The sequence below is a fragment of the Passer montanus genome, unplaced genomic scaffold (assembly GCF_014805655.1).
Source record: "Passer montanus isolate IOZ18808 unplaced genomic scaffold, ASM1480565v1 scaffold76, whole genome shotgun sequence".
Classification (NCBI taxonomy): domain Eukaryota; kingdom Metazoa; phylum Chordata; class Aves; order Passeriformes; family Passeridae; genus Passer; species Passer montanus.
Genome location: NW_024372813.1, coordinates 40,250 through 53,387, shown reverse-complemented (window position 1 = coordinate 53,387; position 13,138 = coordinate 40,250). Strand labels below are relative to the sequence as shown.

Below are 13,138 nucleotides of genomic sequence, written 5' to 3'. Positions count from 1 at the left end.
CTCCTGCTCACCCATCACCCTGAGCTGCTGTCATGGCAACACATGCTTGGATTCAGGAAGGAACAGGTACTTCAGCTTGTTTACCCAAGAAGGAGGCAGCATCCTGGTATTCTGAAGAGGAGAGAAGGAGGGGATGAGCCAGCAGTCAGCACGGGAGCCCACAGACCTGGACCTGCATGGTGTGCAGGTCTGCAGCCTCCATCCACTGTGGTTCTGCTGCTGATGGCTGGGAGCTGTGCTCGTGGGGATGGTGACAGTCCCCACACCACGCTGGGGCCCCACATGAGCATGGGGTGATAGAGGACAGGACAAAACTGGGACATGCTGGGCACTCAGCACCAGCTTTGCCCTCCAAAGGAGGGACCACACCTCAGAAAGGTCCTTTAATGCTCACCAGGGGCTGCAAGGAAAACACAGATTGCAGCCCCACCAGGGCTCTGGCAGGGCTCCTGCTTCTCCAGCCATTTCCCAAGAGCAGCCCCAGGACAGGGCACATCCATCACCACCCGAGGACCACGAGAAAATGCAGAGCCTTTCCTTTGGGACCTCCCTCTACCTGGAGGAGAAGCAGGCAGTGCTTTGATTTCAGAGCTCCTGAGCCCAAAGGAGCCTGAGCAAGATCTTTCCCCCTGCAGGAAAGGGCTGCTTGGGAGGCTGGTGACCACCTCCACATGCAGCCCCTTGAGAAGGGGTGGAATCTCACTTGCAGCAGCCCTCTGCAGTCAGTGCCTCCCTCCTGGGATAGCAGCACCAGCACCAGCAGCACTCCTGGCTCCCCTGGGTGCAGAGCAGGCAGGAGTTGGGGGAAGAAAAGCTGTCTAGGAAGCTCTAAAAGAGGCCCATGCTGGAGGGTTTGGAGTTGCTTCCAAACTTTCTTGATTTTCAAGAGATTTGGTTGCAACCAGCCCGTAGGAGAGCCACAGTGTGGTCAGGATGACAGAGCAGGATGGGGGCTTGCCCCTGTGCTTCACACCATTCCCCTGGCACACAGATCTCACCAGGCTTGCCCCTGTGCTTCACACCATTCCCCTGGCACACAAATCTCACCAGGCTTGCCCCTGTGCTTCACACCATTCCCCTGGCACACAGATCTCCTCACCAGGTTGTGCCTGCTGTGCTTCAGGCTTCATGTAGGGTCTGGCTCAGAACCAGACCCTACAATCCCTAAATCCACTGCTCCAAACTCACAGGAACCTTGTCTGCAGCTTGCTGACCCAACTCAGCTCTGGAGAGTGGGCAAAGCCAGGTGGCCTCCTGTGCTGCAGCCCTGCTGCCCACAGCCTGAGCAGAGGTTATTTTGGGGCTCGCTCACTATCACCAAATGGCCTCTTCATGAACACCTCAAGAAAAACAAAAAGCAGGCAGTTATCACCGTGGTGTCCTGCAGGCTCCCTCCATTTCCCCAGCTGTGAAATGGGTACTTGCACTTCCCACAGGTCGATGAGAGCTTTTTCTGGGTATCATCCAGACACTCATTTCATTCCTGGAAGCAATGCTCACAGGGGAGGGAAGCCCAGAGAGGCACAACGCAGTTATGGGTGACTCAGCTGAGCATCCCAGGCCTTTTCCTGAAGCTCTGGTGCAGGCAGGCCAGTCTGAAGATGTGTCCTTTGATAGCAGAAAACATCTGCTGCAGATGTCAGGGGGCTTCCCTGGTCTGATAGGTGGCTGTCTGGTGAAGTACATGTTTCCCCCTGGCAGGACCTCTCCCAAAGTCAATATATTTGCTCCATATTTGATGTGTCCCATCCACAACACACAGCTGAGAAAACTCCCTGTACAACAGAAGCTATCTTTGGAGAGAGCTAAAAGAAGGAAATTATTAATAATATATGGACAAGGCAGCTCAGTGCTTTGTGGCACATGGGCACATCTCTGCAGGGCGCTGAGCAGACCCTTACAGTGGGGTTTTCCTCCTGGATGCCTTTGGCAGCTCTCTGCTCCCCATCTCCAGGACAGCCTTAGGGAAACCACCTGTAAAATGGGCAGCAGCCAAAGCTGGATCTGCCGAGCCCCATGTCCGCTCTGCAGGGAATTTAGGCAGCCTGCAAGTGCAGCTGTGCCACTGTGTGCTTCCCTCCAACATCTGCCTGTCCTGCTCACTGAAAAAAAATCATGGAGCTGCTGCTAATTTCATTAGCAGGCCCGTCAAGCGGTTCATCAATCCATGATTTCCTGGCTTGCCGCCTTGAGGAAACAAGCGGGATCTGCTCTGAATTCACAAAGCCATCCCCTGGGGTCATTTGTCTGAAGGCTTAAAATTTCCCGAGTGCATTATTATCTCGGATTAGAACCGGGGGAGGGAGGGGCCTCGGTTTGTTTTTCTGCCCATCCCGGGGGGCGAGGCAGACCTCCCTCAGCCTCCAGCAGCTCCGGAGCCGCGGCAGGAGCTGCCCCGTGCGGGGCACGGGCGGAGCAGAGCCCGGGCCCTGGGGGTGCAGGGGGCACCGAGAAACACCCGTGCTGGAGCTGGCAGAGGCCTGGCCCCGCGCCCCGAGGGGCTGCGAGCCGCACCGAGGGTCCCGCACGCCGGGTCCCACCCGCCCGCAAGGACGGTCCCGTCTGGATGGTCCCGTGCCCGCACCGAGTGCCCCTCCCGCACGGGGATGTCGCACTGAGGGTCCCGCATTTCACACTGATGGTCCCTCTTGTCGCATGGGGATGTCGCACTGAGGGCCCCTTGTCACACTGAGGGTCCCCCCCTGTGGCACTGGGAGTCCCTCTGTCTCACTGAGGGTCCCCCTGTCTCACTGAGGGTCCCACTGTCGCACAGGGATGTCACACAGAGGGTCCCTCTGTCACACGGGGATGTCACACAGAGGGTCCCCCTGTCACACTGAGGTCCCCCTGTCACACTGAGGGTCCCCCTGTCACACTGAGGTCTCCCTGTCACACAGAGGGTCCCTGTGTCACACTGAGGGTCCCCCTGTCACACTCTGGGTCCCCCCTGTCGCACGGACGCTCCGCAGGGTCCCGCGCGGGCGCGGCGGTTCCGCGGCACACAGCGCCCTCTGCCGCCCGCCCGCGGCACCGGCTGGGAACGGGGAAAGGGAACGGGGAAAGGAACGGGGAACGGAACGGGGAACGGAACGGGGAAAGGAACGGGGAAAGGAACGGGGAACAGAACAGGGAACGTCGTACAGAACGGGGAACAGAACAGGGAACGGGGAAAGGAACGGGGAACGGAACGGGGAACGGGCGGTGCGGGAGGGAACGGGCGGTGCGGGAGGGAACGGGTGGTGCGGGGCGGGCTCTGCAAAGTTCCAGCTGCAAATCCATGGCCGGTAATCCCAGGAAACAGGGAATTTGGGAACCGTGGTTCGTGACATTATAAGGAGTAGGAACTGCAACTACGCCGACTTCAGCCAAAAGCATCTTGATAATAAAAGGAAAAGAAAAAAAACCAGAAGTGCCACCCTTTAATTCAGATATGATGAAAAACTTTTATTCTTACCCCATCTTCTAATTTTGGTAATGTAACCACTCCTACCCCCACAGTCCCAAAAAGCAAGGCCATTATTTTTAAATGGTAAACATTCCTATAAAATGCAGAGAGGCAGTTTTATATTGGAGGGAAAGAACAAAGGAAAGAACAAAGGAAGTACCCCCAATTTTCCACTATGAACCCTTCTGGGTTGATATTTATTTCCCTGTGTGTCCTACCATCATTTTAGCCAAACTCTTCGCTCAATTTCACTCAGAACATGAACTCCCTTCTGCACCAAATATTTCCCTGCTTGGAAACAGCTCAAGCCCACCCCACGGGTGCACAGGCCCAGAAGCAAGAAGTGAGGGGTCATTTATACATACCCTGAGGCATGGGTGACAGTGCTGCTTGCACTGGTGCTGCTGGCAGGGGTTTGGGGGCTGTCCCTGCACTGTCCCTCTCTCCAGCAAGCTGCTCACACCATGGAGCCCCCATGGCTGCAGCACAGCCTGGCAGAGCTCTGCTGGCTCTCACAGTGGTGCCACATTTCCACCCTCACACGTGTCCCTGTGGCTCCTGCAGAAGGCAGGGGCCTCTGCAGCCTGCAAAGCCCCAAAACTCCCACTGAGTACAAGAAAACCCCCTGCCTAAGAAAATAAATGTGTTCTGTGCTCTCTCTGAGCTACCCACAGCCAAGAAAACATGGGCAGTTGGCTCCTGCCATGGCTTTGTTCTTTAAAAACATGTCCTTTCAGTCAGACCTGTCCTGGCACATCTGGCTGTCACTGGACAGAGGAGAGAGATGCTCTCAGTCTGACTCCTGCTCGTAGCACTGCCAGCACTGCACTTGTCACCCAAGGCACCCACAGCCCCAGTGGGAATCACACTGCTTCCACGGGAAGGGCTGGGGAGCGCTGTCCCCAGGAAGGTGCAGTGCTCAAGGCACCAAGCCACCTGCACCAGCTGCCCCCTGACAGCACCAGACAACAGAAGAGAGGGGCAGCAGCTGCAGGCCTGCCAGCTCAGTGCCCAGCCTCAGCGAGGGTGCTGAGCAGGGCAGTGGCACTGACCCAGACACGCCTCTCCATCTGCAGGTGTCAGAGGCACAGTCTGGCCTGTCTTAGCTGAGGCTGGGCATCCTGTGGGTAAAGAGTTTGTGGGTGCAGACTGGGCAGTGTTTGCAGACCCTCACTGAGGACTGGTGATCTGGAGTGAGTTATAGAGGCTGAACCCAAAAGGCAGTGAAAAAAGTGACAGGTCAGAGGAGGAGCTGGGACAATCCCCTGATTTGGAGCTGCCATCAAGGCAGTGCCAGCAGCAGTGCTAAGGGCATTAAAAAAGGCCTTGGCAAGGCAGCCACAGGGTCTGCCTTGTGAAGCAGCAAGCACTGCCTCAGCACCAGGTCAGACATCATCCAGCTGTGTTCCCCCTCACTGCATCCCACCCCCAGGTGAAGCTTCCTCCTCATCCTCAAACAGACTGTCTGAGCTGTCAGAGAAGAAATCATCCCATTCCTCCTGCCTCATCTTGGACTCCAGAGCAGTGATGCGCTGCTTGAGCTTCATCTGGGCGTCGTTGTACTCAGCCAGCAGCCGGCCAAAGCGCGTGTGCAGCGTGTCCAGGTTTGAGGCCACCCTGTCCAGCCTCTCCTCCATGCTCTTCCCTTCTGTGCTTTCCTCTGCAGCTGACTCATCCAGCAGCCCTTCCTTCATGAGGATCTCCCTGCCACGCTCCTCCAAGATCCTTTTGGCGTCAGGATACTCTGTGACTGCTTCCATGAGATCTTCCTTAGACAGGCAGAAGAGATCAGAGTAGCCCAAGCTGCGGATGTTGGCTGTGCGCCTGTTGCCCATCTTGCTGCCTTTGATGTTGAGGATGCTGATCTCGCCAAAGCAGCCCCCTGCAGTGAGCAGAGCATACTGTGTCACGCCATCATCCGCCACCACGGCCAGCTTGCCCTCCTTGATGATGTACATCTCCTTCCCGATGTCCCCTTTCCGGCACACGTAATCCCCCGGGCTGAACACCTGAGGGCGAAGCTTCAGCACCAGCTCCACCAGCAGCCCTGCCTCACAGTTCTGGAAAATCCTCACCTTCTTCAGCGTCTCCAGGTGAACGTTGATGGCAATCTCTGCCCTTAACTTATCAGGGAGGTTCTTGAGGACCTCCCGTTCGTCTACTGCCTTCTTGTTGGTCCACAGGTAGTCAAACCACTTGATGACTTTGGTTTCCAGGTCTTTGCTCACCTTGCGGAACTGCATGTAGTGTTTGACGGCATCAATTTTGGCCTGGAACTCCGCCCTGGTGGCGTTCATGTTGGAGATCATGGACCCCACGTTCCCCACGATGGTGGCGAAGATGAGGACGCCGATGAGGAAGTCAAAGATCACGAAGAGGTACTCCTCATCCCGCACAGGGGGAGGGGTCTCCCCAATGGTGGTCAGGGTCAGCGTGGACCAGTAGAGACAGTAGACGTACTCGCGGGTCAGAGAGCTGTACTCAGGGTCTGTGAGGTTGGGGTAGACCCAGCTGTCCTCCCCGAAGCCTATGGCCTTGGAGATGGCGTAATAAATGCAGGCGTTCCAGTGGATGATGACCAGGATGTACAGCACCAAGTTGCTGATGCGGAAGATGTTGGGGTGGCTGGTCCTGGTCTCGGTCCTGTCGAAGAACTCAAACATGCGGGAGAAGCGCAGCAGCCTGTTGAAACGCAGCTCGGGGCAGTGCAGTCCCACCCAAAAATAGGCCAGGTCTGTGGGCAGGGTGGAGAGAACATCCAGCTTGAACTGGAGCGTGGGGATGTAGTTATCCCGTAACTTCTTCAGGTCCTTAACCAGGAGGCCCTGCTCCAAGAAACCTAAAGAGAAGCAAATCACAGGATTATCTTGGCTGAAGTTTGACTTTTCTGCAGGTTTTGTCTATGGTATGCCATGGATTTGTTTGCATAAATACACAGGGTCACACAAATATTACCAGTTCCTGCTCTACTCAGTTTGTTATCACTCAAGGCAAAAGCCACCCAAAGATATAACTCAGGGATTTAGTCTCTTGCCACGAAGAAAAAGGAACACAAAGGTTTCCATCCTGCAGATCATGAATTATTGCAGTTCTGTCAGAAAACGTACAGCCAAGTGCTGCCTTCCGAGAACATTAAATTCTACCATTTTTCCATGCAGATAATTCATTAGCTGAACTGATGCAAAATCAGAGATACAGACCTTCAACTATGCCCGAATACGAATAGTAATGCAGGTAATTTTGTACAATTATTCGAAGGTGAAGTTGAAAGCTGGGATGATTAATCTTTCATATTGAAACTTGCTCCATTTCTCAGATCTTCTAATTAGATTCTTTCTCTGGAGACTTTTTCATACCAGTGAACGCCAAGGTAGGCAAAACCCTCCTTCTAATGGAACCGTGGATTGGGCCTGTCCCTTGCAGCTCATCTCCACTTGTAAGGGATTGAAGGAAAGCCAGCTCCTGCTCTGCTCACCTGTGTGCAGGCGGATCACTGTGTCCCCGAGGTAGAGAGCATCTGAGATGTAATCCAGCACCAGCCACAGCACAAAATAGGTCTTTTGCAGGTCAGTGAAGCAAGCCCTGGAGGAAGGTCATCAAACAGGGTGTGAGACCACAAATCCCCACATCTTCTCTAACTATTACAGCTGAATGTTGGCTGATCCTGAGGCGCCCAGCTCTGCAACAGAGCTTGGCCACTGGGCACTCCTCTTCTAGGAATTAAAACTCCCTGCTCTGAAAAATCTGCCCTCCCTTGATGGAGGTAAAGCAACACCTTGAAACCACCTCCCAAATGACCCTGAAACCAAGGCCCTTTCCAGAATTCACAGTGACAGGGGAGGGTCTCTTTCCTCTCAGTGCCCACCAGCCCCAGCACCACCAGTGTCAGTTTGGTCCTGGAGCCACGGCCACCAGGTGATCAGGAGGGTCAAAGGAGGAAGGAACTCTACAGGCTCCCAACTCACCTGGCTATGAGCAAGCACCAGTTATAGAGGACAGGAACTGCAATCACAGCCAGCCAGTGGTAATAGCAGTCCCCCGCAGGGTCCACCACAAAGAACAGCCATTTCCTCCTGGAAGCAGAGATAGGAGCAGTGTATGTGGAAAACAGGGCTGGAACAAACCATGTGAGCCACGTCCTTCATCCCTTGCACCACACTGCCTCCAGCAGAGCTGCAGTTGGGTGCCAGCCTGTGAGCCAGGACCAGCCCCAGCAGTGCCAATCCCAGCTCCTTTATCCCTAAAACTGAGCCAAGAGCGCAGCAGAAGAGGAACCTGTGGGATGGTGAGGCAAAGCAGGTGGCCCACATGACAGCACCCCAGTGGCAGAGCCAGGAACAGATGCATGGAAGGGGGATCAGAAAAGTTCTCATGATGTGCATGACATTGCTTCTCCCAGGTGAGGCAGGGACCAGTGCCAGGCAGATCTGAAGAGTAATTGGAACAGGAAGGAAATTGTGCTGCAGATCAGCGGCAGCACCAGGAGGGGCTGCCCAAGCCCCAGAGCAGTGGCCCCGGGGGCAGCTGGCACGGCAGGGCTGCCTCCTGTGCCTCCTGCAGGCTGCACAGCCCGGGCTCCAGCCTTTGAACTGCTCCCAAGTGTTTGATCCTGCTCGCCTTGGGACTCTGAGATAAGAAGTGTGTGCTCCAGTTGCCAGATTCACTGGAGAAGCTGGGGAAGAGAAACTCTGTGGCTGGGTTGATAGGCTTATAGCAGCCTGGTGGGGCAAAACACCCTCCCCCTCCTTCCCTCCCTCCCAGCTTTTGAACACACAAAACTCCCTCCAGTGATAGAAAAAAAAAAACAAACAAAAAAAAAAAAACCAACCCCCTTGCCAACAGATTCCCCATGCCCACCCCATTACTCCTGGCAGCTTCAAAGACAGAACCCCTGCTTGGAAGTCTCCTTTCCCTAGGGTACAGGCAGTGCCCAGAGTTTGGGGACTGGCACTCATCTCAAAGCCAGCCCCAGTCCCTCATGTTCACCCTCTGGGCACCCACAGACAAGTGGTGAGCCAGCCTCCCCATTAAAGGGCTTATTTTTGACCAGAAAGTGCAGCTTGAACATTTGTTTTTTGAGAAAGGGACTCTGCTCCCTTTCCCAGTGCCAGGGGAAGTTCTGACCCACCTGCAGCCAGCATCCACAACCACCAATAACCTCAGTAATGCTGTTAATGATGTTGGTAATTTCAACTTTAAATCACCAGTGCTGCCATGACAGGAGGCCAGAATCACTGGTTTTACACTGGCAGCAGGGCCAGGGCTGGAAAAACAGAGTTAACCCAGGAAGAGGGAATAATCATCTGCCTCTTCCCAAAGGCTTTGGAGCCGTGGAGCCTGCCACGGCCATGAGCAGCTCATGTGTGGGATTGCCAGACTTGGGGCTGTTCTTACCTGTGGAGCTGAGGGCCTAAAAAACCCCAGCAGTTCCCACTGGAGCCCCAGAACCCACTGGCACTGAGCAGCCCTTTCCCAGCACACTCCAGCTCCTTCTGGTCATGAACAAGCCCCCCTGGCCTCACAGGGCAGAACAGTCTTTTCTTCCATTACTAGTAAAGACCCAGATACAAGGCTCAGATTATTTTTCTCCTAGAGAAAACAATTATTTCTTGGTGTTTTAATTACCATGTATAATGGTAGGGTCCAGAGTAGTCTGTGAGCTTTGCCCTCTAATTAGCCAGCAGAAGAAAAGCCAGGTTATTGCATCTCACCAGGAGCGTGAGCTGAGGAGATGAAAGGCCTGGATTTGAAAGAGCCTTTTCAGAAAGCTGCTCTTTGTGGGGGCACAGGCAGCAAACACGCTCCCTTCATCCTGCAGATGATGAATGAGAGTGGCAAATCCCAGTTTTGTGCCTCCTGGGTGGAGCCCTGCATCCCTTGGCCTGTGTCCAGCCCCTCACATGCACAAGCTGCAGGTGCATCTTATTGCAGACCCAGGGCTGGCTCCAAAAACAACCCTAGCGTGGGACTGGTGTGAAACTGGGGAGGTCTGATGTGTTTCCCAGCAGGGCATGGACCAGGAGGGAAGGTTCCCCATGGCTGAGGGACAGGCCAGGTCTGGAATTTCCACAGGCACAGTCCAGCAGCTCCTGTGTGTCAGGAGAGCCAGGCTGGCTGCCAAGACAGGGGCTGGAGGGGGCAGGAGGGACCCTTCCCACCACTCCACCCCACCTCCTTCTTTCCCACCCCCCCTGGAGCCCCCTGAGCTCCACACACAGCAGATCCCCAGCCAAGGATGGCTGGGACCACAGGAAAGGGACCCTACTTTTTGTTTAACCTCTCAGTCTCCTCATCCCGCAGCTCATCACCAGCTCCTGCAGGCACTGTCAGGAGCTCGGGGCCTTGGAAACGCTCCAGGAAGGGGTCTGGGCTCTGCTGCTCCTCGTGCAGGCTCTTGTTGGCCCAGTCCCTGAGCACCAGCACCAGCCGGACTATCCTGCACGGGGAGACAGGCACGCCCAGGGGCTGTTAGCAGAGCAAGGACACAGCAAAAGCTTCAAAACAGCATCAGGGGAGCTGCAGCTGGGGAGAAAACTCGCACAGCTCCCTCCCCAGCACTAGAATTTGTGTTTTATCCCTCTGAGTGAGGATGTGGGACCAAAAATATGCAAGCAATAGAGAACCCCTGATGGAGTTCCACAACTTCTGCCCCAGTGCTGCTGTCAGTCCCACAGGAATAGGAGGAATCTGTGGGGGACTGAGGCAGGGGGAGGCTGCCTGCAGGGAAAGGAGCCTCTGAGCCCAGTGGGGGCGAAGCCATGCCCCACCAAAACCCTCTCCACGGGCACTGGGGCACCAAGAGCAGCATCCACAGACACTCCTCCCATGAATTCCATGCAGCAGAGGGGGATCCTCACCCCACAGAAGGCCCCGGTGCCACGGCCAGGCACAAAAGGCTCACCCCACACCAGGGCACACACCAGTACCTGGCCAAGGCTCCCTGGCCTTGGAAAGTGTGGGCAGCCCTCTGCTCCCCCCCAGGCAGGCTGGCTCCTCTCTGCAGCTCTGAGCTGGTGCCATCCTGGGTTGAGCAGGTCCTGCCGTGGGGAAAAAGGGGGATTATTGTAACAGTGAACCCTGGAACGGGGAATAATGAGTATTGACTCCATGATTATAAAAGGTTGATTAAATGTTTTACTAAGTTATACTATATTAACACTATCCTATACCAGACTAAAACGAAAAACCCATGACCCTTACAGACAGTCACAACACCATTTTGACCCAATTGTTTAATTAATTAAAACACTATCACCAGAGTCTAATTAAGAAATCCCTTTTGGTAAATAATCTCCATAATACATTCTACACGTGTCAAACAACAGATGTAGCAAGTGAAGATAAGAATTGTTTTTTTTTCTTTCTCTGAGTTTTCTCACAGCCCTCCCCAGAAATCCTGGGAAAGTCTGTGCCTCTGTTCAGAGGGAATGTGACACCAGAGGGGATCACACCCACTCCGTGCCCCCGTGGCACTGCCACTGCCAGGCTCACTGCAGCAGAGATTGGGCAGCACAGCCCTGCCCGTGCCAGGCGTTCCCTCCCCTGCCCAGCAGGGACTGACCTGCTGGTGCTGAGCCCTGTCCCCTCGGCGTCACCCGCGGGCTGGTGGCTGGCCGGGGAGCTGTGCACACCATTGCTCTTGGCTGGCATCCTCAGGGAGAGGGGAGCACGGGCACACGCCCTGCCCCGGGCACCTGCAGCAGGCACAGAACACCACAAGGGAGCACATGCAGGACACAGCGCAGGGTTTGAACGCAGGGATCCAGCACAGCGTGGGAAGAGAGGGTCCAACACCACGGCATGGCCCACACCATGTTTCCCAGGAGTCCTGCAGGGCATTTTGTTCTCTCCAAGAGATCCCCCAGCTGCCTGGAGCCATGAAAGATGCTCTCCTCATCATTCAGGCTCCTCATTCATTGCCAGAGGAACGCCTCTTTTCCCTCCTCTTCCCTGCTCCTGCCTCCTCTCCTTTGCCTTTCCTGCTCTCCTGGCCTTCTGTTGCCTGGCCTTGCCTGCCTCTCCCCTTCCCATTCCTTGCCTTGTGCACTCCTTTTCCCTGCCTTTCCCAGTCCAAACCCTCCTTTACCATGCTTGCTTTCCCCCTCCTTGCCTTGCCTTCCCCTCCCCTGCCTTGCCTTGCCTTTACTTGCCTTGTCCTTCCTACCCCTCCCTTGCCTGCCTCCTCCTCCTTCTTTGCCTTGCTTTGGGTTGCCTTACCTGGCTTCTCTATGCTTTGCCTTGTCTTCGCTTTCCTTATCTTGTCTTCCCTTTCCTTGGCTCCTTTCCTTTCCTTGTCTCATCTCTCCTTTCCTTTTCCTTTCCCTTTCCGTTCCTTGTCTCATCTCGCCTTTCCTTTCCTTTCCTTTCCTTTCCCTTTCCCTTTCCTTTCCTTTCCCTTTTCCCTTCTTTTCCTGTCCCTTTCCCCTCCCCTCCGTTCCCGGTGCCACCATCGCCCACTTACGAGCCCGGCGTCCCCCGGAGCGCTGCCTCAGGCGGGCTGGCAGGGCTGCCAGGGGAGCATCCCTGCCCCAGCAGCTTCCAGGGCTTTTCAAGCACGCAGGCAGGGAGGTACGGGCATGGTGACAGCGGGGACAGTGCACACCCCGTGTGGCTGCCACCGCCCCGCAGCAGCCCCGGTGCCCCGGGCAGCAAGGCGCTCTCCGAGGAGCTGGCAGCAGCAGCACCGTGCCTGGGGATGAAAGGGGAGGAGGGAAATGTGCTGCTCGGGGATGCTCCATTTCCCCATGCACGCGTTCCCTGCTCCACCCACCCCGCAGCTCCTCGGGGGCCGGAGGGACAGTGCCCGGCTGGAGACCACAGCCACCCTGAGCTGCTCTGTGTCCCTGGGAGATCACACCATCCTGAGCTGCTCTGTGTCCAGGGACAGTGCCCGGCTGGAGGTCAGACCATCCTGAGCTGCTCTGTGTCCAGGGACAGTGCCCAAGATCACAGCCACACTGAGCTGCTCTGTGTCCAGGGACAGTGCCCAGCTGGAGGGACAGTGCCCAGCTGGAGATCACAGCCATCCTGAGCTGCTCTGTGTCCAGTGCCCAGCTGGAGATCACACCATCCTGAGCTGCTCTGTGTCCAGGGACAGTGCCCGGCTGGAGACCACAGCCACCCTGAGCTGCTCTGTGTCCAGGGACAGTGCCCAGCTGGAGATCACAGCCATCCTGAGCTGCTCTGTGTCCAGGGACATCCTTTCCTTTCCTTTCCTTTCCTTTCCTTTCCTTTCCTTTCCTTTCCTTTCCTTTCCTTTCCTTTCCTTTCCTTTCCTTTCCTTTCCTTTCCTTTCCTTTCCTTTCCTTTCCTTTCCTTTCCTTTCCTTTCCTTTCCTTTCCTTTCCTTTCCTTTCCTTTCCTTTCCTTTCCTTTCCTTTCCTTTCCTTTCCTTTCCTTTCCTTTCCTTTCCTTTCCTTTCCTTTCCTTTCCTTTCCTTTCCTTTCCTTTCCTTTCCTTTCCTTTCCTTTCCTTTCCTTTCCTTTCCTTTCCTTTCCTTTCCTTTCCTTTCCTTTCCTTTCCTTTCCTTTCCTTTCCTTTCCTTTCCTTTCCTTTCCTTTCCTTTCCTTTCCTTTCCTTTCCTTTCCTTTCCTTTCCTTTCCTTTCCTTTCCTTTCCCTTTCCCTTTCCTTTCCTTTCCCTTTTCCCTTCTTTTCCTGTCCCTTTCCCCTCCCCTCCGTTCCCGGTGCCACCAT

General features: G+C 55.2%; 1 protein-coding gene across 2 annotated transcripts; it reads right to left on the bottom strand.

Annotated features, from left to right (window-relative positions):
• Window positions 1–4,742: 4,742 nt before the first annotated feature.
• Window positions 4,743–12,067, bottom strand: CNGA2 (cyclic nucleotide gated channel subunit alpha 2). Of its 2 annotated transcripts, XM_039731100.1 has the most exons (7): window positions 11,907–12,067; window positions 11,007–11,139; window positions 10,372–10,482; window positions 9,711–9,881; window positions 7,411–7,518; window positions 6,921–7,027; window positions 4,743–6,284 (listed from the first exon to the last, which is right to left on the bottom strand). In XM_039731100.1, the coding sequence occupies exons 2-7, from the start codon at window positions 11,093–11,095 to the stop codon at window positions 4,858–4,860; spliced, it is 2,013 nt and encodes a 670-aa protein (XP_039587034.1). In that variant the 5' UTR covers window positions 11,096–11,139; window positions 11,907–12,067; the 3' UTR covers window positions 4,743–4,857. The 2 variants fall into 2 exon arrangements, with proteins under 2 accessions (XP_039587034.1, XP_039587033.1); XM_039731099.1 differs by lacking the exon at window positions 11,907–12,067 and having other exon boundaries at window positions 11,007–11,408.
• Window positions 12,068–13,138: the final 1,071 nt, after the last annotated feature.

Bases quoted from the DNA above. Each gene is read 5' to 3' on its own strand.
- CNGA2 (XM_039731099.1), bottom strand. From the start codon at position 11,284: ATGCCCTGCAGGACTCCTGGGAAACATGGTGTGGGCCATGCCGTGGTG. The intron at 9,882-10,371 runs GTACTGGTGTGT...CTCCCCGTGCAG, and splicing joins GGCCAGGGAGCCTTGGCCAG to GATAGTCCGGCTGGTGCTGG. The intron at 6,285-6,920 runs GTGAGCAGAGCA...GCTTCTCTTTAG, and splicing joins AGTGATCCGCCTGCACACAG to GTTTCTTGGAGCAGGGCCTC.